The sequence below is a fragment of the Coturnix japonica genome, chromosome 17 (genome assembly GCF_054131305.1).
Source record: "Coturnix japonica strain WE chromosome 17, WE-NBRP24, whole genome shotgun sequence".
Taxonomy (NCBI): Eukaryota; Metazoa; Chordata; class Aves; order Galliformes; family Phasianidae; genus Coturnix; species Coturnix japonica.
In genome coordinates this window covers 11617201-11644763 of record NC_140679.1, presented here as the reverse complement: position 1 = coordinate 11644763, position 27563 = coordinate 11617201, and the positions used below count along the sequence as shown (strand labels likewise).

The following is a 27563-nucleotide window of genomic DNA, read 5'->3' as shown; positions in this document are numbered from 1 at the left end:
GCCAGAGCCTTCCAGCACCGCCCAGCACCAGCACGGCAGGAGCACAACCAGAGCGGAGGGGGCAGGAGGGAGGTGTCGTGGTGGCCTGCAGCTCTCACAGGGGCAGCGAGGAGCTCTGCTCTCTCTGCTCTCTGCTCTCTCTGCTGACGGCCATAAGGCCCAGCAGAGCTTCCAACGCTCGAACCACCGCGGGACACCCGAGCGCGCTGCCGGCACTGCGCACGCGCAACAAAACAACATCCCCGCCCCGCGGCGGCGGCTGCCGGCACTGAACACAGCGGGGAGCCAGCTTTCCGTCCAGCCAATCGGCGCGAGCCGGGGATGGAACCGCTTCTTCCGATTGGCTGCGGGAGAGCGGTGGGGCGGGGCGTCCTGCTGGCTCCGCCCCCCGCCCGGAGTTGTAACGGTCGGGGCGCGCGGGCAGCGCGGGGCAGGTGAGCGGGTTGTACCACACGGTGCGGGTCTGTCACGGCGCGGCGCGGCGCGGCGCGGCCGGCTTCCTCCCCTACTGCTCCCCTCTTTGCGGGTCCCTTCCACCTTCTTTTCCCCCATCCTGGGCAGTTGCCCCCACCCGTCTCCCCGCAGGGCCCGGTCAGTGGGAGCGGGGTTTGGTTTGCACCGATTTAAGGCGCTGTGTTTCCCTGTCGGCCTGCAGTGGTGCCGCGGATAAGATGGCTGCTCTGGAGAAGCACCGGGAGCTGCGGCTGCAGCACGGCGACCCGCCGGGTAAGGGCTGCCTGCTGTGCTGTGGGGTCCTGAGTCAGTTCTGTGGGGGATATGCGGCCCAGGGGGGCAGTTATTGGCCGGTAGCTGCATTAAAAGGCAACGTCTCCTTCCTGTGGAGCAGATGCGCGGCTCTGCCGTCGTTTGATAGTGGGCCCATAAATGGATTTCGGTTCCTTTTAGTTACAAAAGTGATTTCTTTACCATCAGTGTGGGAAGTTGAGCAAGCATCAATTCGTTTTCTGCTACAAAGGATGAGTAGGCACGACTCAATAAGATATGTATGTTGAACGGCTTTTCAGTCTGTTGGCTAAACACAAACATCACCAGCTTTCTCTTTCTAGATCCCAGTGCTGCTCAGAAGAGTCATTTCTCAGAGACTGACTGGAAAACGCCGGTAATGTCTGTGAAGTTCCAGAGACACAGCAGTCGCTGCTCCAGCGTGGCCGACAGTGGGGATGTGGGTATAGGGACATCCTGCTCTGACAGCACAGAAGGTGATTGTGGGCATGGGATCACACAGTAACTGCCTGAGGTGTTCTTAAAAGACCCACAAGCATTAAACAACCCGATATTACTGAGCCCTAGAAGGTGCAAGTTGGAGGGAGCAGAATCTATAATGAAAACTAGTAACTGTCTCAAAACTGGTGCCTCACTATACAGTTATGCTGCCTAAAACATAAACTAGTGATTAAGGAAATTGCTGTTTCTCTTAGAAATTGTTGACTTTTGACTAAAAAGCATTTTAACAGGTTGAAAGAGCCATCTTGGTGATTTGATGTTTGATAGGTGTACATGCTACCAGCAAGTCTCTTGTGTGCTTTGCTGTGGATGCCCCATCCCTGCAGGCATTCAAGCTGAGCACTGTGGTCCTTCTCAACCCAGGCCATTCTGAGGTTCTAGAGATTTAAAATCAGTGTACCTTTGTGTGTCTTACCAGTGTGAAAGCTGCGTGCTTCTCACTGGAGAACAGGAGTGGCTTGCACTCAGCTCTGAAGGTGCAATTTCTTGTCCCATCAATCTTTTCAACTTGTGTTTTCATTCATGAAAGTGACATAAAACATAAATGATTAACTGATGCACGTTACAGCAGGGACGTAATGTATTGTTCTTTAAAACAGTGTGCTTCATGTGTTTGTACCTCTCACAAGCCTTTTATGTCTGTGCCTTTTGAGCGAGCTGTGGAGCTTAATGTGTGAATTGAAAATAAGGCTTTTTTTTAAGTTGTAGAAATATTTGGGATGGCATTAAGTTGGCAGGAAGAGTTGATCTGCTTGAGGGTAGGAAGGCTTTCCACAGGGGTCTGGACAAGCTGGGCTGAGGCTGATGGGATGAATTTCAATGGAGTGTGAGGTCCTGTACTTCGGCCATAGTAACTCCAGGCAATGCTACAGGCTTGAGGCAGAGCAGCTGGAAAACTTTGTTTAGGAAATGGACCCCAGGGGCCTTTGTCAGTGCTCAGCTGAACATGAGCCAGCAGTGTGACCAGGAAAGCCAATGGCATCTTGGCTTGTATCAGAAAGAGTGTTGCAAGCAGGAGCAGGGAAGTGATCATCCCTCTGTACTCAGCTCTGGTGAGGCTGCACCTCAAGTGCAGTGTTGGGCCTGTCACTACAGGAAAGACACTGAGGAGCAGTTGAGGGAACTGGGATTGTTGCTTCTGGGGAAGAGGCTCAGCAGAGACCTCGCTGCTCTCCAACTGCCTGAAGGGAGAATGTGGTGAGATGGGAATTGACCCCTTCTCCCCAATAACTAGCAGTAGGACTAGAGGGAAAGGCCTCGAGTTGTGCTGAGGAGATTCAGGTTGGACGTTAGGAAACAGTTCTGAAAAAGTGGTCAGACACTGGGAAGGGCTGCCCAGGAGGTGGTAGAGTCACCATCCCTGGAGGTGTTGTAGAAACATCTAGATGTGGTACTACGGGACATGGCTTAGTGGGGAAATATTGGTGGTGGGTGGACAGTTGGACCGGATGATCTTGGAGGTCTTTTCCAACCTGTGTGGTTCTATGATTGCTGAAGATATTACTAGAATGCATGTCTAAGTGTCTCATCTAGCCTCTCTCAGGATAATAAAACATCCTGCTGAGGGCAGGGGAGATAACCATGTTTCTTTAGGAAATTGCCCTTCTGAATGTTTGTGGTGCCGCAGTCGTTCCAAGAGCTAAGGCTGAACTGCAGCACTGACAACTGGCTGAGCCACGCTGACTTTCAAACCAGCTCATCAATGACGTGGGAATGTTGTTGTGATGATCCTCAGTGCGTTCAAGGAACTGATTACAGCGTCCATGTGTGGCATGCTGGTCAGAGGGCTCAGTTTCCTGACAGTGATGCTGGGATATAAACTCAGAGGCTGTAAAAGGAAATTGTACTGTCTGTTCTATGTTTGCCAAAGTGGGTGTTCTTGTGACTGCTCAGTAGCACAGTGTTCTCTGGGGTTCCTGGATACAGCTAAGTAATGTCTGAAGAGATTTCTTCCCCCAGACACCTTTCCTGCTCATTTTGGAGGGAAGGGTCTTGTCCTTTATTGTGACAGCTTTCCAGTGTTTTTATGATGGTCCTTTCAGAACCTGGTTTCAGTCATACTCAAAGTGTTACCTTTTATTACTGTTCGTAGCAATGCTTTGAGGTTACAAAGAGGTGGGAAGGTGACCTTGCAGTTCTGACCTTGGATTAAAGAAACATCCTCTGGAGATGGGCCTTTAGCCAAAATAGTCTGGCTAAGAAACGAGAAAACAGGCTTGTGTATCAGTGGCATTAATGTGATATGTGATGTTTTGGGAGGAGGAGAGGGAACAGGCATTTTGGTGTTTGCCTTTCTCAGCTCGTGCTGTTGCTGCGTTGAAATTTGAGAGCTGCTAAGAATAACCCTGTATTTCCATGTAGCCAGGTTTGGTGCCCATCTGACAGGACGGGCTCACATTGGGGTGCTTGTGCTGTATCATTTCCTGTAGCAATAAAGCAACAGCCATTACTGTAGCCTCTGGAAAAAGCTCCTTTGCTGCTGTGTCCTGGAGGAGTTTGAAGGTCCACTGCTTGGTGATGTAGCACTCTGCTGTGTGTGAAGCTCGTGGATTTAGCAAAGGTTCCAGTTGGGTCTGGGTATAGTTCAGAGTCACTGAGCTGTGGGATGGGCAGAGCAGGATCAAGGTCTCAGTGTTCAGCTGAGTAAGTTTCAGCCTTTTTTGTTCATTTTAAAGGGTTTGATTTCTAAAATTATCGGAAGATAACTTGTTTTATTTATTACTTATTTAAGCTTATACAGGAATAGCTAGTATACCAGCTTGCTAGAATCAGTTCAAAATGTGTGCCGAGCTAAACTTCTCCCTGTAGTTTACTGTGGTAGGAAGCTGTCAGCTGGCTCCTGCAGCTTGTAGTGAGAGGGAGCACAGACATGCCTTCGTCATGCTGCTGTTTGGGGTGGGGGCAAAGAATTGCTTTTTTAGATTCTTGAGGAAAATTGTTCAGCAGAGGAATGGCAGAATATTTGCAGGACTAATTAAAGTGTGGCTTACTTTTCCCCAGACTTCTGCAGTTCCAGTAACGGTTCCTCATTCCAGCCTATTAAATCCCAAGTGACCATCCCAACAGCCCATGTTATGCCATCCACATTGGGTTCCTCACCCTCCAAGCTGTGCTCGGCAGGAGAGCAGAGCTGTTTGCAGAGCTCTTCCAAAACTGCTGTGCCAGGATCTGCTGCGGAACACGCGGGACTCATGAGAAACGGAGACTTTAATGCTGGGAAGTCCTGTCAGCTGCCACGCAGGGATCTCTTGCGTCTCTATGGGACTTCAGGCGAAAATGGATATGAGCAACCTTGGCGTCCTGTTTTTGATCACGTGAGAATAGAAGATACTTGGAAGTTTGACACCCCTGCTATTGAATGCACCCTTAACCAGTCTCTCTTTCTAGATAGTTTGTGTGCTGACCCTCTCCAAAGGTTCCAGAAATTCAGTCTGAACTCTGGGGCAGCTGAGGCAGGAGGAGACCATTATAAGGTGCTGCCAGAGATCAAGCAAGCTGCAGGGGCTAATGGAGCCTGTGAATCCCAGGACGGAACGTGGCCAAGTGGCAGCAGGCTGATGCCAGGAGGACTCCAGACCAACAGTTTCTTTCCAAAACCTTTAACACCCCCATCTCGAGCATGGATGCAAGAGACCTGCGCGCTGCACCCTCATGAGAGGGTCTGTGAGCTGAGTGCTTGGAAACAACAGCTGGATAATGTGCGATTGCAAATTGAGCAAATGCAGGTAGGAAGCACGTTATGTGTGTGAGTTTAAAACCCATCCTTTCTTTTTACTCATAAATTATTGTTTTGGACCTGTGAAGTGAGGGGGAAAAATTTCTTCTGCTTTTCCCTATCTTAATTTTCTTAATGACCTGTTTTTACAACACGTGGGGTCACAGGTATCATTTGCTGCTTACTCTGTGCAGCACTGCATTGTGTTAAAGCACTGCACAGCAGTTCAGTTCAAATGCAGAGGTGAAATATCCCATCAACCAGAACATGTCAGTTTTCAGAAGTTTTTAGCAGTATACAGAACAATTCTATTCTAGATATGTTAGATCTTCTCAGAAGATGTGTTAAACTGCAGTTCATTTGTAGGAGGGGAACTGCTGATTGCCCTCTGTTAGCTCTACCCTGACAGATTGTTTCCAGTGAGCAAGCACAGTGATCTAAAATTATTTGTTAATCTCCAGTTGCTCTTGGGTGAAGTTGCTTGTTCTTGGACATCAACAGAGACTGAAATAGCTGCGTCCTGGCATGCTGATGAGCACACTGTGTGCAAAATAGCTCTAGCAATGTTGCAATTACCTCCATGGAGTATAAACCTCTCCCTCCTTATTTTATCTCCTCTTTCAGTTACAAAATGGAGGTTCCTGCCACCATCCCTCCATGTATTCTCCTTCACTACCCGATCCAGCCCAGTGGATCAGTATCCTGAACTCCCATGAAAACCTGCTCAAGGAGAAAGAGCTCCTCATTGACAGGTGAGAGCTTCATGCTGACACTGGGCTGAAGGGTTCCAGCGTATTTACTTTTGGGAAGGGACAGTTTTGAAAACAGGAAGGAGAACTCTGAGTCTGTTGTACCTGAATGGACTCCCTTTGTTTTCCTGCAAGGAAGAACAGACTGACCTTTGAAAACAGACATTTTGTTTTATTGGCTTTTTCCAACACGTTCTCCTCCCCTTCATCTTGAAAATGAAACAGTGATCCTAAAGAGTTCAGATAAACCAATTTCAGTGACAGATTTCTGTGTTTTGTAATGGATAAATATTTCTGTTTATATCAGTTATCTGAGATGTCAAAACTCCCAACTCTGTGACTGCGGACTTTCTGGAAGTTCTTGGGGATCTTCCTCTTAAATTTGCTGGTTGTTTCTGTGGGTTTAGTCTAACAAAGAACATTTCTAATAGATGATGCTATTGGACTGCAAGCTTCTTAAAGTTCTAAAGAAAGCTGCCTTCAGCTTTTGAACTACAAATATCCTTTCCGCTTGCTCATCTTGAGTCCTCTGATGTCTGTTTTGCTCATAAACTCTGCAGTCGAGCTGGATCCTCCAGAACACGCAGAGCTTGTGTGTTTTATGTGTAACCATTGTGGTGGGGGTGGGGCAGGGAATTTTTGAGGGGTGGAGAGAGAAGAAAAGTTTATGCAAATTCTGGAAAGGTCAGAATGAGCAGCTTTCACATTACTGCTGTGCAGGCCAGTTCTGAGTTGTAGATTTGTCTTTCCACTGTGCTTGTCGTTATGACTGGCATTAGTTAGAGCTGCTGTGACACTGTTTGTGGTATTGCTCTGCACTGCCATTAAAAAAAAGGGATATATTTGAGAACAGTGCTTTATCTGTTCCTGATTTTGTTTTTGTTTGCTTACAGGCAAAGGCAACACATATCCCAGTTAGAGCAGAAGGTCCGGGAAAGTGAACTGCAGGTTCACAATGCCCTGCTCGGCTGTCCGGCACCCTGTGGAGATGTCTACATGCTGAGAATGCAGGTGCTGAAGGATTTCGGTGGGAAATATGTATTAAAATTCCTGGCCCTATCAATCCTCATTAGTTGTTTCCCAAGGAGGAGGGCTGTGCAGTGTGATATTATCCCATGTGTGTGGTCTTCTGACTCTTGAGGTGTCCAGCTCTGAAGTGCAAGGCTTGCTTAGAACTCATGTGCTTACTGCCAGTTAATAACTGTTAGCTCTGGTGGGCAGATCTCACAGGCTGTGTGTTGTTTGTAGGAGCTGCAACGAGAGAACACATTTCTCCGAGCACAATTCACAGAGAAGACCGAATCTCTCAGTAAGGAGAAGACTGAATTGGAAAGAAAACTGGCTGCTGCAGAGGTGGATGCAAAGCTTATCCAGGAGACGCTGAAGGAAAATATGCAGAAATACGCAGAGGATTTAAAGAAGCAGGAAGAAAGGGTATGATTCCATTGCTCTAGAAATGGGAAGATGTCTTATCTTTGAAAAGTCAAAAGTCAGTGTAGAGAGGTGAATGAAAGCTTTTCACAGCTACGTGTTGTACAGTTATTCTGATCTCCTTAAAGAGTGCTTTGTATTTATAATGATAAGTCCTTCCTTCTGCTGGTACAAATGTTTCAGTACTTTTAAGCAGAGAGGAAGCCTGTCTTTAGCTAAATGAGTAAAAATACTGCTGAGCTAAGGTGGTCTTGCTTTTTGGTGTTGAGTGCTGAACAAACAGATTAATGAGTAGATGTACAGATGACGAAAGAATGGACAAGAAATAGTATAAACTAGTCTTTTGTATATAACCATCCCTGCAGGTAAAGGGAAGAGACAAGCACATTAATAATCTTAAGAAGAAATGCCAGAAGGAATCTGAACAGAACAAAGAGAAACAGCAGAGAATTGAGACACTGGAACGATACCTGGCTGATCTTCCAACTCTTGAGGACCACCAGAAGCAGAGTCAGAAGGTAAAACTTTTTCTGGGTAACAATAATAGATCTTCAAATAGTTACTCAGGTGGCTTGTCTTCAGTTGAAAATAAACCCTTGTGTAGCTGCCCAAGTAAAGTTACATCCCTCCCTTCTTTGGGAAGGGATGTTCTGAGCTACAGCGGAAGGGGGACACATAAGTAATAGAAATCCACATTGCAAGGGTAGTTAGTTGGAACATGTTGTGCGTGTGATTGAAATTCCTGGGAGGTCTCTAGTGTTGTGGTTGTCTTTGTTACAGCTAAAGGAGTCTGAACTGAAGAGTAATGCTCTGCAAGAAACAGTGCTGGCACTGGAAACGGAGCTTGGAGATGTGCGGGCTGCGTTTAGAGAGCAAGAAGTGCAGCTAGGAACCCAAAAACATAAAGAACAGGAACTTCTTTCTACTGTGCACAGGTAAAAACATAGAGGATTAGATCTAATCTTCACCTTAGGACTGGAGTAATAACTGCATGAGAGCAGTGATGATTTAGCACATCTGCTGTCCCACCTCAGAACTGGGTTGCCACGAATTTGTGAAGATTATGCAACTATTCGCCAAAGCACTGTTCAAATTCTGTACGCCAAGAGTAGAGTGTGGAAAAATATCAAATCAGCAGGAAGAAAAATGGCCTTTCTCGTCCTCTTGAGTTTTTTCTTTCTTCTGATTATTGGCTTTAACCTCAGTTCCTTGCAAAATACATCTTTGTGGCCTGCAGTGTCTGAGTCACTGCCAATATCACACTCAGGGCTGTCTCCAGAGAATGGGATTCCTTCTTTCACAGCCCTTGGAGTTTGCAAGCTGGGATGCAAACTGGGAGCACTGGCATCTCCTGTGAAAATCATTTGCCTCCTCACATTGTCTAGTGAGGGAAGAGCCCCAAATAAACCTGGTTTTCCCATGGTGTTTGTCCTATTTTCAGCTTGCAGGACAAGGTGCAGCAGTGTGTAAAGAATGCAGAGACAGGGGCTCCTGTACAGGATGGGGAGAAACAGAAAATAGAAAATGACTCTCTGAAGAAAGAATGTGACTGCCTCAGGAAGGTAACGGGCTCTCCCAACTGGGAACCATGCTTTTTTTTTTTTTTTTTTTTTTTTTTTTGCTTTTCTCTCAATCGCATTGGGCACAAAAATGAAATCAAGGGCTTTTGCATTTATAGGTAGTTACAACTGCACAGAAACAGCACTTCTGGAATTTTAAACCAAAAGGTGTTAAGAACTGCTCTTGGTGTGATAACCTGGAGTAATACTGTAGAAAAGCTGCAGAATGTAGAGGAGAGAAGAAAACCACAAGAATGTAACTTTGCTGGTCTGTTGTAGCTGATATTTCTAATGTGCCTTATCAGGGAATCATTAAGATTCCTAACATAGGCAGTAATTAAAGTAGTAAGTGGACAGGAACAAGGAAGAGGGATTGCTGTCCTGGTGGTATTGCTGAGATTCTCTGTGGCCCGTAGTTACACCTGTGCTTCTGATTCCAGATTGTGGAAAAACAGCAGAAGAAGGTGGAGCAGTTGTCTTTGCAAGTGAAGGTGAGGAGGTGGCTGTGGAGGTACCTCGAAATCCCCTTTTTTTTTTTTTCTTTTTTTTTTTTTTTTTAATTTAACAAAGCAAGCTAGACTTACAATTTTCAATGGCTTTTTCCAGAACCTGGAAGAACGGGTGGCCCAGGAAGAAGGAACAAGCCAAGCTCTGAAAGAGGAGGCAGTGAGAAGGGAAAATGCGCTGCAGCAACTCCGGACTGCAGTGAAAGAGGTCAGAGCAATGTAGAGTACCTGAGCAATAACAGTTAAATGAGCACTGGGTTGTGGTTTTTAGCAGGGCTTCTAAATTGCCGAATTTGCTAATTTGACAGCAGCACAATCAGTCCTGCTTGCTACCAGTCACGTGCCCTGGTAGTGCTCTGAAAGGAGCTCTTCTGTTCAAAAACAAGAGGGGAGAGGCAGTTTCTGCTTCGGGAACTTCAAATGCGGCTGTGGTTTGTGTTGGAGAACACCAGGCTGGCCAGCTGGGGGCAGCAAGGCAGTGAACATGAGTCCAGACTCAACTGCAGTCCTGGCTGAAGGGCAGGACTGAGCCTCACTCTCAAGCCTAAGGAACCTAAGCACAGTGGTAGTCCTTGAGGGATGAGATGGCCAGCAGGGGGATGAGAGGCTGGTGCACATTGCCTGAGAAATGCTCTGTTTTGTCACACCTTGTCAGGGATGGCGCAGCATCACAGAGTGCTTCCTGTCAGCCAGGAAAGCAAACTGCTCATACCCTGCAGGGCTGACACTTGCTCACTCTCTCATCTGGAGAGAGTCTGGAGGGCTTTATATACAGACCTGCTTCTCTTTGTTGGCGCTCCCATCATCATTGAGCAGTTGTGTTAAGTCGCTTTGAAGTGTTCTTGTTCTGTACCGAGTGACCACTCATCCACTGCCACTTGTTCAGCTTTCAGTGCAGAACCAAGATCTCATTGAGAAGAACCTGACCCTTCAGGAACGGCTCCGACAGGCAGAGCTGACAGCTCAGCCCCTGCCTGCTGAGACTGCCGGCCTTGCCCAGGAGCTGCACTGTGAGCTGGCCAGCTGCCTGCAGGATTTGCAGTCTGTCTACAGCATTGTCACTCAGAGGGCTCAGGGCAAGGATCCTAATCTCTCCCTGCTTCTGGGCATTCGCTGTAAGTATGCAGAGTGATGACATAGCAAACCTTTTGTTTCATGTGCTGCAGTAGAATTAAATACCTCACGTGTAGTTCAGAAGATTCTTATCTTCCTGTACTTTCTTACTGCAGTTAGCAAGCTTTAAGAGTGCGTGCAATAACAGCTACATGTTAGTAATATGTCTATTGTAAATATGCATTGATTTTTCTGTCTCACTTGGAAACGCATGGGGCTGTTGGTCAGAAGCGCAGAGCTGAGCTCAGTCCTTTCTCTCATTCCACAGCTGTGCAGTACTCAGCGAAGGAGCAGGATGACTTGCTGAGCACCGACATGCTTGCAAAAAAGCTGGTGGAGGTAAAACAGCTTCACAAAGAGGTGGAGGATTTAAGGACAGCAATATCTGACAGATACGCCCAGGATATGGGAGACAACTGCATCACTCAGTGAGGAGCTCTCCCCCCAAAGTAAGACAGTGAATGAAGACTTGAAACTCTCAGGAGACTAGAACTCCTACAACTGAAAACCTGTTCAGCACTTTACCATCCCAATGCTTGGGTACAAATGTGTGGCTTATGCAGGAGAAACTGGGGGTTGTTGCCAGAAGTGTTTATCTGCTGACTGGAGTCATTCAGGGCTTCAATGTTGGGCTTTGCAGTAGCTTTGATCTTATGGGATGTGTTTTTTGTTGTCTTTGCTGTGGCTGGGAGCTGAATTCTGAATAGCCTCCCAGGCACGTCAGACACTGAACGTGCAAATTAGAGCCAACACTAAAAGCAAAGACATGCCCTGGTCTTTCTGGTAAATTCTCTGTGCAACTTGTAAGAGTGGAGCTCCTAGCAGAGTGCTCAGGGGATCTCAGGTTTTTGTAGGCTGGCAGCTGTGCTGATGATGCTACCACTAATTACATCATGGTGCTACAGGCTTAGCAGATGCTGTGTGTGCAGTTCTGGGTTGGATGTTTGTGTAGCCATTCATGCACCAGGTCCTGCTTTGCTCATGTGAATGCAACTGGAGTCTTTTGGTGGCAAACAGGAGTTGGAGGATAAAGCGACACTAACAGAAAACTCAAAGCACTCCCTGGGTCCTGTTATCCTAGAGGCCTTAAAGCTTTATCCCCCTGAAGCAGCACACTGAGCACATGGAGGAAATGGATTGATGCTGAAGTGCCTTAATGTGCTACAGAAGCTTCCTGTCCACATGCTGCTTTGTGCCTGCAACTGCTGGCAGGGTGAGGAATTAGTATTTATTGTAGCAGCCTTTTGAGCCATTGCAAACAGTCCTGCAGAGCTCTGAATGTACATAACCCCTGCCTGCGCCGCAGGGACCCTCCGCATGGGGGGGGCTGTGCTGCAGGCCTGTTAGGAGCCTCCTGTGTGACTCTGCTGGTTGGGCAGAAAGCTGTTCTGCTCCTAAAATGGCAGCAGGATTGTGCAGCTGGATCTGAGAGCTTCTTGATGCCAGCAAGGCTGCGACCACTCAGGTTTTGTTCTAGTCCTGCCTCTGATTCTCTGGTTGCTCCCCGCTCCTGTACCTAATAATTGGGATCTCAGTTAGTTTGGGATACGGTTTGTTTTGTCTCAATTCCTTAATCTTAGTGGCATCTTTACAGTCCTGAGTGTTGGCTGCAGACGGTGCCATGGTGCCAAGGGTGAGACCTGTGCTGGTCGCCATCTCTTGTCTCATGAAGTCAGTGGTAAAACAGGGAACGTGCTGCTGAAACTTGTGCCCCTTCAGTTGCTCTTGGTTCACACTGGGACCCCGAGCCCTAATTTTGAGAGAAACACTGTTGTTACTTTTCCATGTTAAGATTTAAGACCAAATGCGTTTTGTTCTTGGAGTTTGGCCACCACAGGAGCTGGTGGCAACACGTTGGTTATTACTGTGTGGTTACTGTGTTAGTGTGTGTTAGTGTGCCATGCCAGCCTGGCACAGTGCAGAGCTCCAGCATCTGCTGTGTGAGGTTCCTGGCTGTGCCCTCGTTGCTGGTGCCACGTCCTGAGCTCACGGTGCTGATTGAGGTCCTGGTGCCATGCAGGGTGTTCCCACCCCAGCGGGGTGCGGAACCGTCACCTCTGCTCCGTGCAGCTCCGTTCGGACGGTGGCGTTCAGCCTCGAGCTGTGTTTTCCTTCCTCGAGTCGAGCACGGGCTGTGTTTATATCTGCGTTTGTCTGACCCGTTTGTTTGTACTGAACACTTTGATTATAAAATAAAGCTGCTCTGATCCACTCGTTCCCGTGTAGCCGTGCTGGTCTCGGGGCGCTCGGTCCGCCCGTGGTGACGGCGGCGGGTCGGGCCTGTGCTGGTGCCGGTGCTGGTGTCGGTGTCGCCCCGCATGCCTGCGCCCGCCGCCCCCATTGGCCGCCGCAGTCACATGCGGGGCGGGGCGGTTCCGCTCCCGCCCTCCTCGTCTCCCCCGCCCGGGCTGTGCGCAGGGAGCGGCCGCAGCATGAGCGCGTTGAAGGTTTACAGCACGTCCGTCACCGGATCCAGGGAGGTGAGCGCCGAGCGGCCGGGGGTGGGATGGGATGGGGATGATGAGGGTGGGGGTGGGCGCCGCGGGGATGGGGACCCCTTCCGGGCGGGTGTCGGTTCCGATTGAGACACGACCTCCCCTCCCTTCCCCGCCCCATCCTGCCCGTTCTCTCTCCGCTCTCCCGCCGTGTTTCTCGCGCTGCCCCATCCCGTCCCACCTGCTCTGCTCGTGCCGTTCCCCGCAGGGCCCCCCTGGCCGGGTGTGGGCTGATGCGCTGAGTGTGCGTTCGCCCTTCGGAGCTCCTCCCCGCGTCCCGATAACGTTCCCTTTGCCGCCCGGCTTCCAGATCAAATCCCAACAGAGCGAAGTGACCAGAATCCTCGATGGGAAGAACATCAAGTACGAGCTGGTGGATATCTCCCAGGACAACGCTCTCCGGGAGGAGATGAGGGCAAAGGCAGGCAACCCTAAAGCCATCCCGCCCCAGATTGTCAATGGAGACCACTACTGTGGGGTAAGACTGCGGTGGGGGTCTGTTCTGTGAGAGCTGGATGGTGGGGAATCACGGTGTCCCCTTGATTTTGCTACAAATGCCATTGGGATGCTTTCCAAAAGGTGTTTCCCCTGAGGTGTGTGGACAAAAGGCAGCCAGTGTTAACCTCTACTTGGAGCACAGTGCAGGGCTGGGGGGCTGTGTGTACCCACAGGCAGTGGGGCTGTGCTGGGTGGGGCTGTTGTGGCTTGGCCCCGTCATCTTCCCCATGACCTCCCTGCAGCATCACTGTGCACATTTGTGCTGAGTGCTGGGAGGGCTGCACTGCGTGTGCAGCACACGGGCATTTTTGCTGCGTGCTTCCTGCTGGTGAGCAGCCGGCTGGTTCCTTCCCTGCAGGATTACGAGCTCTTTGTGGAAGCAGTGGAACAAAACACCCTGCAGGAGTTCCTGAAGCTGGCCTGACCCATGGCTGTCCATCCGTCCTGGACTCTACCTGCGTTCCTGAGCACCCTCATCTCCGAACATCTTCACTTCCAGGTTGTCAGCGCTCTCCTGGCACCACGACTTGTAGTCCAGCACCAGGAAATCCGTGACCAAAACAACTCATTGCAGCTGCCTACGATTCCTTCCTGCCTAACTCCGATGTCATCTCAGAGGGATGCAAAGAAAGCCCGACTCGCTGCGCTTGGCCTTAGAGCAGAGCTGGGCCTGGCTCACACCGCAGCTTCCAGTGCCTCTAAACAGCAAAGCTGTGCCCGTCAGCCCTCTCCTTCCTCTACCAGGAGAGCTTCTGCTTTAGGAGGGGAGGGCTCAGGGCTGCATGCTACTTCCCACTCCTCCCAGTTGCTGTTACAATTGTAAATCCTACTGCACTTCCTTTTTTTAAAAAAACAAGCAAACTTTCATCTCAGCTGCACAAATCGCAGCAACGAAGTTGTTTGTTTTGGGTTCTGATAATTCAGTGCAGAAATGCTGCACGGGGCTGGGTCTGACCACCCGGCGGGGAGCGAGATGGGGCTGAGGTGTCCCCTTGGGCCGGGAGTGGGTGGGCTTGGAGCTGGGGTCTGCGCTGCTCCATCAGCTGTGTGCTGTGCAGCGCTGAGGGCTCCCTGGTGAGCGCTGATGGCTCACGGCTGCTTCACAGCAGCTGATGCTCCAGCTGTCTTATCTTTCCTGTTTTCTGTTGGCTTTTTGCAACCTGGACCAAGTGCATTTTGTTTTCCTGCCAAAAAGCGAGTTTATGACCAGTGTTGTCTTCCGAGATGCTATTAAATGTTACTGTACCTTTTGTGCTGGTACTTGTGGGTTCCTTTGAAATTGCTTTTATTTTGACTGCAGGTCAAATAACCCACATAACAATTCTAAGTTGGTTCCAGCCTGGAGGAGCCGAGGTGATTGTGCTGCTGCAGACTGACACAAAGATCTGAACGCCTCAGACCGCTGCTGCTAATGAAGGGCTCCTGGGACCTGTCTCAGTATCCGGCTGAGCAGCAGCTGCAGGTTCCACTCTGAAGCAGCCCTCAGCAGTAAGAACAGCCTGAGGGAGGGACAGCTGCAGCCTGACCCAGGGGTAAAAAACAGAACTGGAATTACCTGGTTGGTTATAGACCAGCCCTCTGCAAAAGGGCAGTGCCCCGTAGGAGGGGTCTGTTACAGCAAATAGAGCATGTGGAAAAAGGAGGAAACCAACGGGCAGCTGCCGGCATTGAGTCACTGATGGCAGGGAGGCTGTGGAAGCAGCTGCCTGGTGCTGGTGGTGCTTCCTGTACGAGCTGTGTGTGGTTCAGGGGGGGGCTGAGGAAAGCAGATTTGCTGCATGAAGCGCTCAGACCTTCCTGCCCCGTTTCTGTATCTGGCGGCTCCTTTGAAACTTCATCAAAGTGGAAACTGCAACTAAAGAAATGTTTTTATCAGGAGCCTTTACTGAGGGCTGGGTGACAGCGCGTGTTGGGCTTCTGCTAAAAGGGAGCTGCCAGAAGGCGCTGCCTTGCACACGGGGGAGTGTTCTCAGCTGGGAGTGAAGTGGGAAATTGTCAGAGCTGAAATGGGAAGGATGTGTGTGGAATGGGGCCTGCAGAGCGTGGCTCCAGCCTACAGGAGAGGAAGATGCTTTACTGTCAGGGTTCAGCAGAGAAGGAGCAAAGGGATTATGCTCTTCTCTAATGACACGGTGTCCTGTTGCAGCAGAGCAGCGGGCTGGGAGGGAGGAAGGCAGCAGCTTTGAAGTCGCAGCAGGTTTGGCTCTGTGTGGCTGCAAGCCTCAGGCCCTCTGCAGATGGGGGCTGTCCAAGGAAAGGAGCTGCTCACGTCCAGGAAACCCAGCAGCAGGATCTCCTGGCTGGAAGGAGGCTGGCTCAGTCCCAGTATTGAAATGGCCCAAGGCCGTTGCTCAAGACCATATTACTGAGCCTGTTTTTTTTCTGCTATAGATGCAGTTGAAATCTCTGGGCAGCAGCTCCATGGAAAATAGGCTGACCCTTGCTGTGTGTCTGTCTTGCCCAGATATCTGCTGCTGTAGAGAATCCCTGAGTCCAGCTAAGCAACTGCCCTGGTACCAATGCAAAGCTGGCAGCCTTCCCTGAGCAGAGATCAGCTGATATAACCTCCAGCAGAGGTGAGAAACCAGGGCCTCTGCCTTGTGCTCACAGCAATCCCTGTGAGAGCAGCCCACCTGCCCTGGGGAACAGCAACCATCCACCCAGGAGACAGCAGAACACTGGGGCTGGCACGTGGCACTCAGCTGAAGGGAGAGACCGAAGAAGGAACCTTGCACTCCATACCAGGTAACAGCGCAATGAAACTAGATCTGGAAAGACAACTCTGCTCTCTTCCCAGCCGAGGGGATGTTGTAGCTCAGCCAGCAGTGCAAGGTAGCTCCTTCCTCCTGCAGAGCTGCTGCTAGGCTGTTTGCAGCCCCGTCCCCTCTGGTGGGGAGGGGTCTCTTCTCCGCAGCAGCAAGGAGGCATTGGGGATCAGCTCACATTCCTGCAGGCTCCTGGAGTTGTCCGAGTATACCCTCTGGGGAAAGGTACTGATGATCTCATATGAGTCGGAATCTCCACCCCTAGGAAAGAACAGCACAATCTTTTCTTATGCACAACATCCCCCAGGATTTTGCAGAAATGCTGCGGCTCATCCAATTGCAGTTACTTAAGAGCAGACTCTGGAGAGGCAAGTGCAGGCCAAGCAGAAGAAAAGGCTTCCTGCCCAAACTGCGCAGAGCTGCCATTTCAGGCTCCACAGCTGCAGTGGGAAGGAGAAGTGAGCCCAGCAGAAGTGAGCTCAGCATGGGCTTGGATAGAGGCAAGGGCTACAGCCTGTTATGGGTGAAGACTGAAAAGATCCCCCCAGCCATATGGAACTGTTAGTTTTAAGAGGATGAAAGGCATCTCTTGTAACGTGTGAGCTTTTTGTCAAAGATGTATGTTAGGTGCTCTGAGCAAATCCCTGCCAGCTGGAGAGCAGCTCTGGTGTCAAGAGGAGCCAAAGCAGCAGTGGCCAGGACCCAGCCCCGCTCAGTGCGGGTTGCTCTGCTCCAAGCCCTGAGCAGCAGCAAAACCTCCCCTGGAGCTGGATGGAACAGGGTGGAGGGCAGGAGTCCTACCTGGCGTGGGCAAGGTGTTGGCGCAGGTCTCCTATTGTCTCTGAGAACAGCATCTTTATGACATACGTCTGCTCCCCACTTTCAGATTTGATGCGGAGAGTGCAGACTTCAGGAGCAGAAGCTTCAGCCCCTTCAGCTGTCTCTAACCTAGAGGTCAGAAAGTGTCTCAGTGAAGGAGTGAGGGCTCTAATGTGCTGGGGTCATCTAAACATCTGGGAATGTGCTTAAGATGAGCAAGGCTTAGCCTGGCTCCCAGACCCAGCTGCCACTTTGCTTTCACTGCTTAAAACTGCCTTGAGAAGAGGACTGCTGACCTTTTTTTGCTTTATTATTTTAGTTCAGGGTTGTCTGGTAAGATCTGTGCCCTACTTTTTGATTAAAAATAATCTGCTTGGGATTTTTTCATTAGCTATTTGGGACTTATCTTGTCCAGAAGACTGAGTGAAATTGTGCTGTTTATGTCACCTCTCACTTGCACATCAGTTTCCTGGAGGGATTCTTCCATTTAGCAAACAGCTTCAAGTGGCTTTAAGTTCTTAGGCCTTGCCTTGTTGTCAGGAAAAGTATTTCACTGCCATAAGTTACACTGAACCATGGAAATTTTGTTAGAGATGGAAAGGGTGGCAGGTTTTCCCCAAAAAAATTAGCTTTTTTTTTTTTTTTTTTTTTTTCCCTGGTTATTCCCAAGGTTTAAGATCAATGGGCAGAGCCCCCTGGAAAAAAACAACCTGAAACAGGAGGGAGAGCTGATGGACAGGGATGTAGGTACCCCATACCTCTGCAGGGCAGGCAGCCTGGGTGTCCACACCACGATCTCTTTGCTGCTCTGCACCCCATCAGAGCCCTGCAACCAAACCAGGTGAGTATCACCACCTGTTTCACCCAGAGACAAACTGGAGCAGGACAAGACCTGGAGCAGGTGCCAAAATGCTGCATGTACGCTCTGATGGAGCATTTGGGGAAGAGGATGATGCAAGGAGGAGGTGTGGTTGTATGCAGAGCACTGAGCCTGAGGAACCATGCCAGCCTGCTCCTTGGGGTGTTGTTTGGGTGCACCCATACCTGCTGCATTGCTCCCACTGTGTCTCGGGTGGCCATCACTTCACTGTGCCTTGATGACTTAGGATATTTGTTCCAAAACTGCTCCAGAAAGGATTTGGGACCTGCCAGAGAAGAGGGAATATGTCAAAAAGATCGTACATGTACAGAGTTCTCCCTCAGAATAAACTGATTTAGTGAATAGGGAGCAGAACATCTGGCAGAGAGAGAGCTCTACCCTTTTCTGGCCATGTGGATGCTGGCTCCTGCTCCCCAGCTGCAGCTTGTCCCGCTTTCTGGCCCACTAATGTCATGAATGCCAGTGTAACTAGTGAGCAACTGTGCAGCTCACACCTGCAATGCGCAACAGGAAGAAACCTTGTTATCTCTGCTGCCAACAGGAAGATCTGATACTGTGGCAGTTCTTACATGCTTGGAAAATTGCTCATATTGCAATTGTGGTGGTTCCTTTTGGTGTGGTGTTGCTGGGCAGCTATTTTTTTTTTTCTCATGTGGATAAAGGGAGCTTCTCTGCTTGTAAATGTCCCTGAGATAAGCAAGAGAATTGATGTATATAAATATGAAGATGATGCTGAGGGCAGTGCATGTGTACAGGTTGTTTAGTTATGCATGCATAGATCTACTGTTTTCTGCCTACCTGACTGACCACATTTGGCTCTGCAGCCAGTCACGGTATCTCAGCTTTGCTCTTGCAGGCTGCTAGAACCCAGAAACAAAATGAGGAAATACAAGGCCTGACCTCATCCAAAGAATACGTGGTTTCCTTGGTATCCCCTGATACTGAGAAAGGTGAAACTTTGACCCAGAAGCGTTGCCTTCCTCTTTGAGGCCCCACACATTCACTTCTTGATAGCTAGACTGCCCCAGTGAGATTTCAGTTCTTCTCTTTGGGTGATGCATTTTCGAGATAGGCATAGGAACTTACCTGGAATCTCGGTGGGTTCCTCTACCTTGCTTAGTTTTGAATGGCCAACAAGTTGGCCACGGCCAGGAAAACTCCCAGGAAGGTCTCTCTCCTGAAATACCACATCTCTTTTGTCAGTGACCTGTTGGATTAAGGCTGATTTCTATAAGCAAGGCTCACTGTATCAGAAAATAATAAACTACAGCAATCTAGAGCAGTAAATCCCAAATGAAACTGAGGCATTTCCTTGTGGAGCTGCTCCAGCTGTCCAAACCCAAATCTCCAGTTCCTCTAGGCTCTCTAACAATGTAAATCCTGCTAGATCCTGGACTATACAGGCCTCACTGTAGTTCACTGTCTAAACAGACACTGGACACCCTTTCCAGTAGCTGTAAGAAATGTGTGCAGGCCTGACCTTTCTTTTGCCTGTTTCCATGATTGAAAGTGCTCTCCATGATGTGAAAGCAGCTGTTTGGGAGTGGAGAGGGATTTACTGTCACTCATGCTGCACCACAGAAGTTGCAGTGGGATCTGATGGATGGCTTCAACAAACTGACAGTGCCAGACTGAGGCCCCCAGCAGTGGGAAAAAACTGCATAAAGAGGTTCAGTCATTCTTCCTGGGCTTTAGCACTGTCCTGTGGCCTGTAGATGTAGTTGGCAATAAGCTGGCTATAGGCAACCACATATGCAAGAGCCCTGCACAGTCCCTCCCCTTCCATCTGCTTTTTCAACTGCCACCCCTACCTGCTCACACTGCTCTGACCACTTTGTACAGATGTGCCCTGCTTTCTTCTTGGTGGTGGCAGGTGCACCCCTCTGCCTTTGCCTGCTTGTGTTTCAGAGGCACTCAAAGATCTAAATCAGAGTCCTCTGAGGCCCTCAGTCTGAAAATGTGGCTTTGGCTTTTTGCCATTCCTGAAAAATTAGAAAGAAATAGGACCCAAAAAGTGGCCAAACCCATTTAAATTACTGCCAATTAAACTCTGTGAGGTATAGTTCTCCAATCTGTTTTTAGAATCTCTTCCAAGAGAACTAGTTGAGATGTTGCTGTTGCACAGCTCCTTCAGGTGCTGCATACACCACTTATCTTCTGCAAAGCCTATTTGTGCTCTCACAAGTCTTGATCCAAGCCAAGATTCAAGCAGGCAGAGAAACTGCTCAGCCCTAATGCACAACTACTCGCTTACATCCTGTAACAGCTCAGGCAGGTGTGTTCCTCACCACTTGCATACACACATACACAGCACTTTGCTGCTCGTATGCTGTGTTCAGAAACCTGAACTGGAGATTGCTAAAGGGGACATGCAGCTTGGTGAAAGAAATCTGAACAATTTTATTGGGAAATAAGAGAGTCATTTCTTCCAAAAACCCCATGAGAGCAGAGCTTTGCACTGCTTACCTGCAGAGGGACACCATCTGGGTAGCGTGTCTGCAACTCTGAAGGGAAATAGCCATCCACAATATCCTGCAGGCATTGCTGAAATGAAAAATGACAGCTCATTCATGGCCATACCTCTGAATTTCTACTTATCTGATGACTAATATTTACATTCTGGGCTGCTTCTGTTTATATTATTTCTGCTGTGCAAAAAAAAAAAAAAAAAGAAGACTGCACCCAGACTCCCCCTCTCATAAAAAAAAAAAAATAATAATAATACAAAAAAAAAGAAAAGAAAATTGTTACTCAGTTGATTTTTAAAACTGTGCTGGGGACAGGTTTAAGGTTTGGTTTTTATATATGTATTTTTATACATAAAGCGCCTATCACCTGATTGATAAACATTCTGTTGGCTAAGAACAGGACTCAGCCTGTTAGTGCCTCAACATTCCTGTTTCCAAACAACTGGGGGAAAAAAAAAAAAGCCACAAGATTTTGCTGCCGGTGTTTAATACTGCAGCTCCATCTACTCCATCAGGGTTGGAGGGAGACTTATTGTGAATGGCAGCAGCTTGCACTGTGACTTCTCCAACTGTGCTGCAGAACAGCACAGGACAGTGGGATGTGAAGGCTGGAGGTCTCGTTAGCTGCTCATTTTGGGGACTGAGATGAACTCACTGGCCCTGTTCTTCTAAGCTCCCTTTGCTGATACGCAGTGAATCACAGCAGGGTGGCTCCACGTCTGACTCCTGCACAAACCTTTTCGTACCTGAGCAGACAGTTCCTCATAGGAGCGAAAGGGTCCGTCTGACATGATGATCCCGTTCTGATAGAGTGTCAGAGAGAGGGGCTCTGTCTGCTTCAGCCGAGCTCCCCCCGGCGTGTGCTCAACGTGAGAGATGCTGTCTCCAACCAACATGTTCAAACCCTTCACGTTTTCCAAGATTAAATCAAAATCAACCTGATGTTTGGAAACAACTGCCTCACCTGTGGCAGAAAGAGCAGAGGTATGGGGGGAAGGAGACGCCAGCTGAGCATTTTTATCTCTGTGTGGTTGTGTCTGAGGAGCTCCTGCATCCCAATACTTTGGGGCTGTCATTGCTGCCTTTTGTGTGTCACCTTTTTCCTTTGCAAAGCGTGGTGCAACAATCCTGCTGTGGCTAAGGGCTGCCAGATCTACATGGGTGTGTGTAAAACTGCAAGGGCATGGTAACAGAAAAACAGCCTTCACCTACATGTGAGCACAGCAGCTGCCAGCAAAGGTACAGCCAGCTGTTTGGCAACTTGGTGTTGGTTGTAATTTCTTAAGTCTTGTCCCTTAACGTGGTGCTGCAAAATGCATAGAGAAGAATGAGTAATCTAAATTGGCTAAATGGACCGGAGATTTGCTGAAGAAATGTCAGTGTGGCTGCATGCTCTGAGCCACCCGCGTTTCTCACTAAAGCAGTTTTATTTCTCTCTCGCTGGGACTCTCAGAGGGTGTTTGAGGAGGGTAGTAGGGCAAAGCAGTGAATGCATTACAGTGGGACAGCAGAATGAAATGAGAAAATAAAACTGAGGGTAAAGCCTTTGGTTTTTCTGTTCCAGCTTTCTGAGATTTGATAAAGGTGGAGGAAAAAAAAGCTTTAAATGAGAGGAAAGAAATCTCCCCTAAAAAGGGTAAGCAATATGAAAAGTATGAAAATATTTCTACTGCTTTTTATGTCTTCTTCCTTCCTTCACCCACGGGATTTGATTAACAAGCTAATATTTGCACAGTTGTTTGTTAGTAGCACGTTATATAGCCTGAGTAGTATTCTTTTTTTTTTCCTCTGTTACCACTTTGCCAAAAATGCTTGGACCCCATACAGTGCAATCAGGTCCCAGTTAAACCATTCACATGGTGGCTGGGAGGAAAGGCAAACAATACTCTGATGGAGCCAGACAATATGTGTAAGTTGCTATGGCTACTAAATACACAAAGCATCTGGTTCTGTTTTCCACCCATTTTACGTCAGTGTTTTTAAAGCAATCAGGGTATGTGAATTCTTCAGGAAGCAGCTGCCATGAAGGTATTCCTGCAAACGGCTGGGCCACCAGGATCTCTCCTTTTTCCCCAGATGAAGTTTATAAAATATAGGTGCACACAGAATACCAGTGCTCTGCCTGTCCCAGCTCCTGTTAAATTGATCCATGTCTCTAACCCCAAGATGGACTGACATGAAGACCTCAGAACAGGATCACAGATTCTGATGACCTGCTTATCTACTCTAAGTATCATACCTTCCCTAAGCATGCAGCCGGAGCTAGGATGGCTGCTTTAGCAAAGAGCACTGATGCTTTACCTGGCTTCCAGATCCTCTTTGCCAGCAGCTCTTCATCTCTGAGTGACTCTAAGTCTTCCGGCTCTTCGTGTCTGTCTCCAACCCAGATCAGACCATAGTCATTTAGAAACTGCTGTAACAGGAAAGGACAAGTCAGTGTTGTAGACCAGAGCTGGAAACTAGACAGAGGCCTGACAGTGCTTGGCTACAATAGAGAGAAGCAGAAGTGGAGGTGAGCAAGGTTTGTCTCAGCAGTGGTGGTCTGCCAACTCACTAGCAGTAGAAGTGGCTGCTCTACTAGAAGCAGGCGAAAAGGAGGAAGGATTAAACTATCTGTAGTGATACAGTAATCTCCCAAGAGTCTAGTAGCTGCATAGGTTATTTCCACAACCCTGTAAATCAAAGTGATGATGCTTGCAGCAGGCTTAAATATCTGTGTATAAAATAGTATATTACCCTGTAGTTCACATTCAACCTGTTCTTTCCTTTCAGAGGAGCAAAGAGAGGATTTGCAGTTATCACAATGGCAGCTTGAAAAGAACCAGGCAGTCTGGGATTGCAACAGTCTCAAAGTGAAGGTGCAAATGGCTTGGAGCAAGTAAAGTGGGTATCTCACCTCCATCTCCCAGACCTGAGTCTGCAGCTGAAGGCACCTCCTTTCCAGATCCTCAGTGGATGAGTCAGGAGCATCTGAGAGGGAAGATCTGCTTTTATTCTGCATAGCCTTAAAGAAGTCACAGAGCGTGGATGCCCCAGCAGTCTTTCTGCACCACCAGTAAACTCAAGCCTGTAAAGCACTGCTGAAGTTTCATGCTACAGGAAGCTGATGTGAGTGGTGCTGTTCACTGTTGTACAGTGAGTATTGCTTGGCTTGGTTCTAAGAGACCTATTCAAAAATCAGCAGATGTCCACCTAGGCTGGATCCAAACAACTAAGCTTCATAGCTGGCACAGTGTATGATGAGGTACAAAAAATACAACTGTGGTTTGACAGGCTTCTTCGTGTTCTTCACTCAGGAAACAGAGATGCAGCACAGCTTTACACTAACAAAGTAGTTCAGCCATGACAGGAAATGTGTCTGGGTTCGGCAGGGGATTCCAAGGAATTGAGCAGAAGAGTTTCAGTGACTCACTTAAGCTGAGCTTATTTTAGCGTTAGGTTGCCTTGCAAGATGAGTGAGCCTGGACCTGTAAGTGCTGTTTGAGGCTGCAAGTCAGTTTTTGGTTTTGCTTAGCTATGAGTTGCTCTGTTTGGTTTTGGTTCAGTTTGGTTTGGTTTTTTTCCAGCCTATTTGCACTCTGTGGTGAATATTGTTTGGGGTTTTTTTTCTCTTTTCCTTTTTTTTTTTTTTTTCCCTGGCCATCCTCAGGCTTGTGGTTGTTCTGTGCTCATGGAAACTTATTAAGACTCAGAAAATAGGTCAGGAAATAATGTCTAATGCTTCACCAGAAAAGCAGAGCAACTGATGAAGTGAGGATCTACTTTGGCAAACAGCACTGTGTGTGCAGCTGTTACCACCCTCAGAAGAGGCTCATAGGCTTTTAAGGCACAGACTGCTGAGGGGGAAGGTCTCCAAGTCTGCTCTGCTGCAGTACCAGGAAACCTGTAACTCTCCCATGGGTAGGAACAAGGTGCCAAGGGTCAAACAATTGTTACCTTCTCCTTTCTGAAGAGTCTTTATCTTCTCTTCAAGTTCAGCAATCTTCCTGTCCTTCAAGATCAGATTGAGTAATGAAATTGTTAAGATCCTCTGCTTTCAGGACCTCGATGCAGTCTGCATAATTAGTCCTGGTTGGGTGAGGCAGTGCTGCACATACTCTCTCACATAGGCAAAATAAGGGTTAGAATGGCCTCACAAATGTCTTAATTCATGACTTAGCAGAGGGGCGTGATGTAATACACTGCTTCAGTATTAGACTGGGGGCACTGCTAACCTATCTCTCCCTTCCATCTGCATGAGAATGCTGCTCATACTTAGACCTGTTAGTGGCTGATCTTGAGAGCAGACCAGCATCTGTCACCATCTGTTAGAAAACAAGACAAAACCACCAAAAAAACCCCAACCCACTGCTATTTATTCTAAACTAAACAGTATTTATTCTCAACAGATTTACAAAGACACCTGTTCTAAGATGACTTGTCTAAGCCACTGGTTGCTTTGTTATATTTTCAGAATGCAAAAAAAAAAAAAAAAAAAAAAAAAAGAGTCTGAAGGCAAATAGATATTAGAGAAAGGATGCTGAGAGTCATTTCCTCGTAAAGTCACAGAAGGATCAGAGCAGTAAGGGAAGTTAATTCTTCTATATCAAGGGCAGGTACGACTGCTCTGCTGTTTTACAAAGGATAACCTGTCTAATTAACTGAGCAGGCTATGGATTAACTTGTTCTAGCCCAGACTGTGTCTAAGTAGGTGTATCATTACCCTGGCTTGAAAAGCTAAAGCAGGACACAGAACAGGCCTGGTAAGGGCCAGGACTTTTACCTTCAGTTGGATTTCTTGTGTTTGTTTCTCTATTTTTTGCTCCAGCAGACTGATTTTTTGCATCATGGATGACATGAGCTCCATGTCAGTGAGAACTGTACCTGAAAGCACAAATACAACATCACCTCTAGAAAGGCAATTCATATTTGAGGCTTATCTACACCATAAGGGAACCCACAGTTCTATCAGAGCAGGTAAAAAGAGGATACCTTTGATGGGTGTGGGGTGGAAATCCTTCAGCTCTTATCTTTGAGAGCTCTTGGTAGGGAGGTGGTCCCTGGCAGCGTGCTGTGTATGTGAGGAAGAGACAACACAAATTAGCCTGGGGTATTGAGTCCACCAGACTCTCACTGCGAGAGTATGATGGTCAAGAACCCCCTTATCTTTGAGAGACTGTGAAGTGGTGAACTCGATGATCTTTAAGGTCTCTTCCAACTTAAGACACTTTGTGATGTCATATATTCCTTTTTAGTGCTGTCCCTGCAAGGGAAGACTGCCTTGCACTGGGTTCCTTGCCCTAGGGGACAGGCTGTGTCACCTGTGAAGAGGCACAAAGAATATGAAAGAATTGACAAAGGTCAGTATTTTGCATATGACTTCTCCAAAAACAGGTAAAGAAATTTAGGTGTTACAGTGAGGGAAGGAGAAAGCAGAGTGGCCCCAGGCTATTCACTCCCAGAAGCACTCAAAATAATGAGTGGGTGAGGGTATTTGTTATGGCACAGAACTGAAAGTAAAATCTCAGCAGCAGTGAAGAGTGAACACAAAATGGGGCTGGCAGAAAGTGACTGTGATGCCAGTACAGAACATCCTGTGCCACACAGCAAGGCAGAAAGTACCACTGAGCTGCTTTAACAGAAAGTACAGCATCTGGGAGCAGCAGAAACAGGAAATGTCACTGAGAGCAGAGGCTTCTGTGCTGTTAATCTAATAGGCCTAAAGTGGAGCTGTAAAACAAAATGAGGCTCTAATGGACTCTGGGGGTTGTTGAGGATGTCAAAACCCTCCATTATCTGATCGCAGACACGTAGGAAGAAGAGCTGCACTCACCACAAGATGTAGGATGGTGAGAAGCACCAGCAGAGGCAAACAGCTCAGCTCAGCCCTTTAATGCAAAATGGTGAGGAGGGGATATATAAAAAACGAAGATTAGTTTGTTAGCTTGGGGCAGGGAGGGGCTGCTGGATGGGCGAGTTTCCTAAGATATAAAGGAAAAGCCTTTCCAGAAGGGCTCCAACTCTGCAGCTCTTTCTCACCCCTACGCCGTGTGCCTTCGGGCAAGGCACGGTGAAGAAATGGCCTAACGCATCCACCTGGCCACGAACGCTCCCGAAGGCCAGAGAGCATCCTGAGGGCCCCCCACCACAACGGGACTTGAAATAAAGGCCAGACCCGCGGCCTGTCGGCTTTGCTCTGTGTGGAGCCCTCAGGCCGCCTCACCCCCCTCTCAGCGCCACCACCGCCATCTTGTTTACCTCAGGTTGCCACGGCGATGCCTGGACGCTGTGATTGGCTGAGCCGCGGTCACATGGAACGGGGCGGCCGGGCGATGACTACAAGTCCCGGCGTGCACCGCGGCAGAGCGCGAGTATCGCTTCTTACCTGTTAAAAGTGGAGCGTAATGAAGCGGGAACGAGCTCCACAGAGTGTGACATGAGAGAGAGGAGAAACAGCCACCCCAACAAACAGGAACAGCAGCACCCAGGGCAAAAACAGCACAAATGGGAACGAATATCCTCTTATTTCATGTGTACCATAAGGAAACGTGAGGAAAACAAGGAGGGATGGGAGTTTATCTGTTGGGATATCGATACATTGGAATATAGGCACAGAAAGATGCAAGAGCGGGACGTGGCTGGTTGAGAAAGCAGCATAGAAGCCATCGGGCTGCCTGCATTGCACTGTGTGGGGGGAAACAGAAGCTGCAGTGCTGAGCATCCAACCTGCTGCGCTGCCACACGGGGCTGAGTGCGGAGCATTACAGAAATGAAAGCCACAACAACAGGTGGAGCTTTGCTCATCTCAACCTGCCCTAAAATAGCCCCTTCTGTCTCCTGCTGTTTGCTGGCAGGAGCGTGGTGCAGCTCTGCAACGTGCTGCAAGCACTGCCGGGGCCAAAGGAAGCACTGCTGCCATCTGCAATGTGCATGAGACCACCCTGCAATGAGCATGAGAACACCCTGCAATGTGCATGAGACCACCCTGCAATATGCATGAGAACACCCTGCAATGTGCATGAGAACACCCTGCAATGTGCATGAGACCACCCTGCAATGTGCATGAGAACACCCTGCAATGAGCATGAGAACATCCTGCAATGTGCATGAGAACACCCTGCAATGAGCATGAGAACACCCTGCAATGAGCATGAGAACACCCTGCAATGAGCATGAGAACACCCTGCCACGCTTGTGGCTTGGACTTAGCTCCCATCCTCCATCACAGCACAGGAGGCTCGTTACATGGTGCAGCGTTTGCGGAGCCTCCTGCTGAAGTGGAGGGTTTGAACCTGTAATTGGTGCTGGCCCTACACAGGGTAGGGAGAGCTACATGGTGTT

The 27563-nt window shown here is 48.5% G+C and overlaps 3 protein-coding genes and 1 long non-coding RNA gene across 16 annotated transcripts; 3 read left to right on the top strand and 1 right to left on the bottom strand.

Moving 5' to 3' along the window:
- Positions 1–394: 394 nt before the first annotated feature.
- On the top strand, positions 395–12532 carry CEP85 (centrosomal protein 85). 6 transcript variants are annotated; one of them, XM_015883573.2, is made up of 14 exons: positions 395–434; positions 656–726; positions 1068–1220; positions 4246–4970; positions 5585–5712; positions 6603–6720; positions 6958–7143; positions 7506–7658; positions 7921–8075; positions 8582–8702; positions 9140–9190; positions 9306–9413; positions 10092–10320; positions 10587–12532. In XM_015883573.2, the coding sequence occupies exons 2-14, from the start codon at positions 672–674 to the stop codon at positions 10748–10750; spliced, it is 2346 nt and encodes a 781-aa protein (XP_015739059.2). In that variant the 5' UTR covers positions 395–434; positions 656–671; the 3' UTR covers positions 10751–12532. The 6 variants fall into 6 exon arrangements, with proteins under 6 accessions (XP_015739059.2, XP_085374132.1, XP_015739061.2 ...); XM_085518006.1 differs by having other exon boundaries at positions 1054–1220; XM_015883575.3 differs by having other exon boundaries at positions 395–455.
- A 181-nt stretch (positions 12533–12713) lies between these two features.
- SH3BGRL3 (SH3 domain binding glutamate rich protein like 3) lies at positions 12714–14561 on the top strand. The gene is made up of 3 exons (XM_015883594.2): positions 12714–12798; positions 13124–13291; positions 13670–14561. The coding sequence occupies exons 1-3, from the start codon at positions 12751–12753 to the stop codon at positions 13733–13735; spliced, it is 282 nt and encodes a 93-aa protein (XP_015739080.2). The 5' UTR covers positions 12714–12750; the 3' UTR covers positions 13736–14561.
- Positions 14562–15175: 614 nt separating this feature from the next.
- UBXN11 (UBX domain protein 11) lies at positions 15176–26152 on the bottom strand. Of its 7 annotated transcripts, XM_032448931.2 has the most exons (13): positions 26056–26152; positions 25215–25293; positions 25006–25106; positions 24180–24234; positions 23140–23213; positions 22545–22656; positions 20990–21207; positions 20242–20319; positions 18862–18982; positions 17940–18040; positions 17654–17721; positions 16878–17024; positions 16031–16337 (listed from the first exon to the last, which is right to left on the bottom strand). In XM_032448931.2, the coding sequence occupies exons 3-13, from the start codon at positions 25087–25089 to the stop codon at positions 16172–16174; spliced, it is 1224 nt and encodes a 407-aa protein (XP_032304822.2). In that variant the 5' UTR covers positions 25090–25106; positions 25215–25293; positions 26056–26152; the 3' UTR covers positions 16031–16171. The 7 variants fall into 7 exon arrangements, with proteins under 7 accessions (XP_085374138.1, XP_032304822.2, XP_015739075.2 ...); XM_015883589.3 differs by lacking the exon at positions 26056–26152 and having other exon boundaries at positions 25215–25350; XM_015883591.3 differs by lacking the exon at positions 26056–26152 and having other exon boundaries at positions 18862–18952; positions 25215–25350.
- On the top strand, positions 15801–23518 carry LOC146758120 (uncharacterized). Of its 2 annotated transcripts, none has more exons than XR_014935132.1 (3): positions 15801–16056; positions 21808–21879; positions 23016–23518. It is a non-coding gene; the product is annotated as an uncharacterized LOC146758120 (long non-coding RNA). The 2 variants fall into 2 exon arrangements; XR_014935133.1 differs by lacking the exon at positions 15801–16056 and adding an exon at positions 21104–21227 and having other exon boundaries at positions 23016–23278.
- Positions 26153–27563: the final 1411 nt, after the last annotated feature.

Excerpts from the sequence above, each read along its gene's own strand:
- CEP85 (XM_015883573.2), top strand. The coding sequence starts at position 672 with ATGGCTGCTCTGGAGAAGCACCGGGAGCTGCGGCTGCAGCACGGCGAC. Across the intron at positions 727-1,067 it reads GCAGCACGGCGACCCGCCGG|ATCCCAGTGCTGCTCAGAAG; the intron begins GTAAGGGCTGCC and ends TTCTCTTTCTAG. Across the intron at positions 8,703-9,139 it reads AATGTGACTGCCTCAGGAAG|ATTGTGGAAAAACAGCAGAA; the intron begins GTAACGGGCTCT and ends TTCTGATTCCAG.
- SH3BGRL3 (XM_015883594.2), top strand. The coding sequence starts at position 12,751 with ATGAGCGCGTTGAAGGTTTACAGCACGTCCGTCACCGGATCCAGGGAG. Across the intron at positions 12,799-13,123 it reads CCGTCACCGGATCCAGGGAG|ATCAAATCCCAACAGAGCGA; the intron begins GTGAGCGCCGAG and ends CCCGGCTTCCAG. Across the intron at positions 13,292-13,669 it reads ATGGAGACCACTACTGTGGG|GATTACGAGCTCTTTGTGGA; the intron begins GTAAGACTGCGG and ends CCTTCCCTGCAG.
- UBXN11 (XM_032448931.2), bottom strand. The coding sequence starts at position 25,089 with ATGGAGCTCATGTCATCCATGATGCAAAAAATCAGTCTGCTGGAGCAA. Across the intron at positions 24,235-25,005 it reads CACAAGAAATCCAACTGAAG|GACAGGAAGATTGCTGAACT; the intron begins GTAAAAGTCCTG and ends CTGATCTTGAAG. Across the intron at positions 22,657-23,139 it reads CTCAGGTCTGGGAGATGGAG|CAGTTTCTAAATGACTATGG; the intron begins GTGAGATACCCA and ends TTCCTGTTACAG.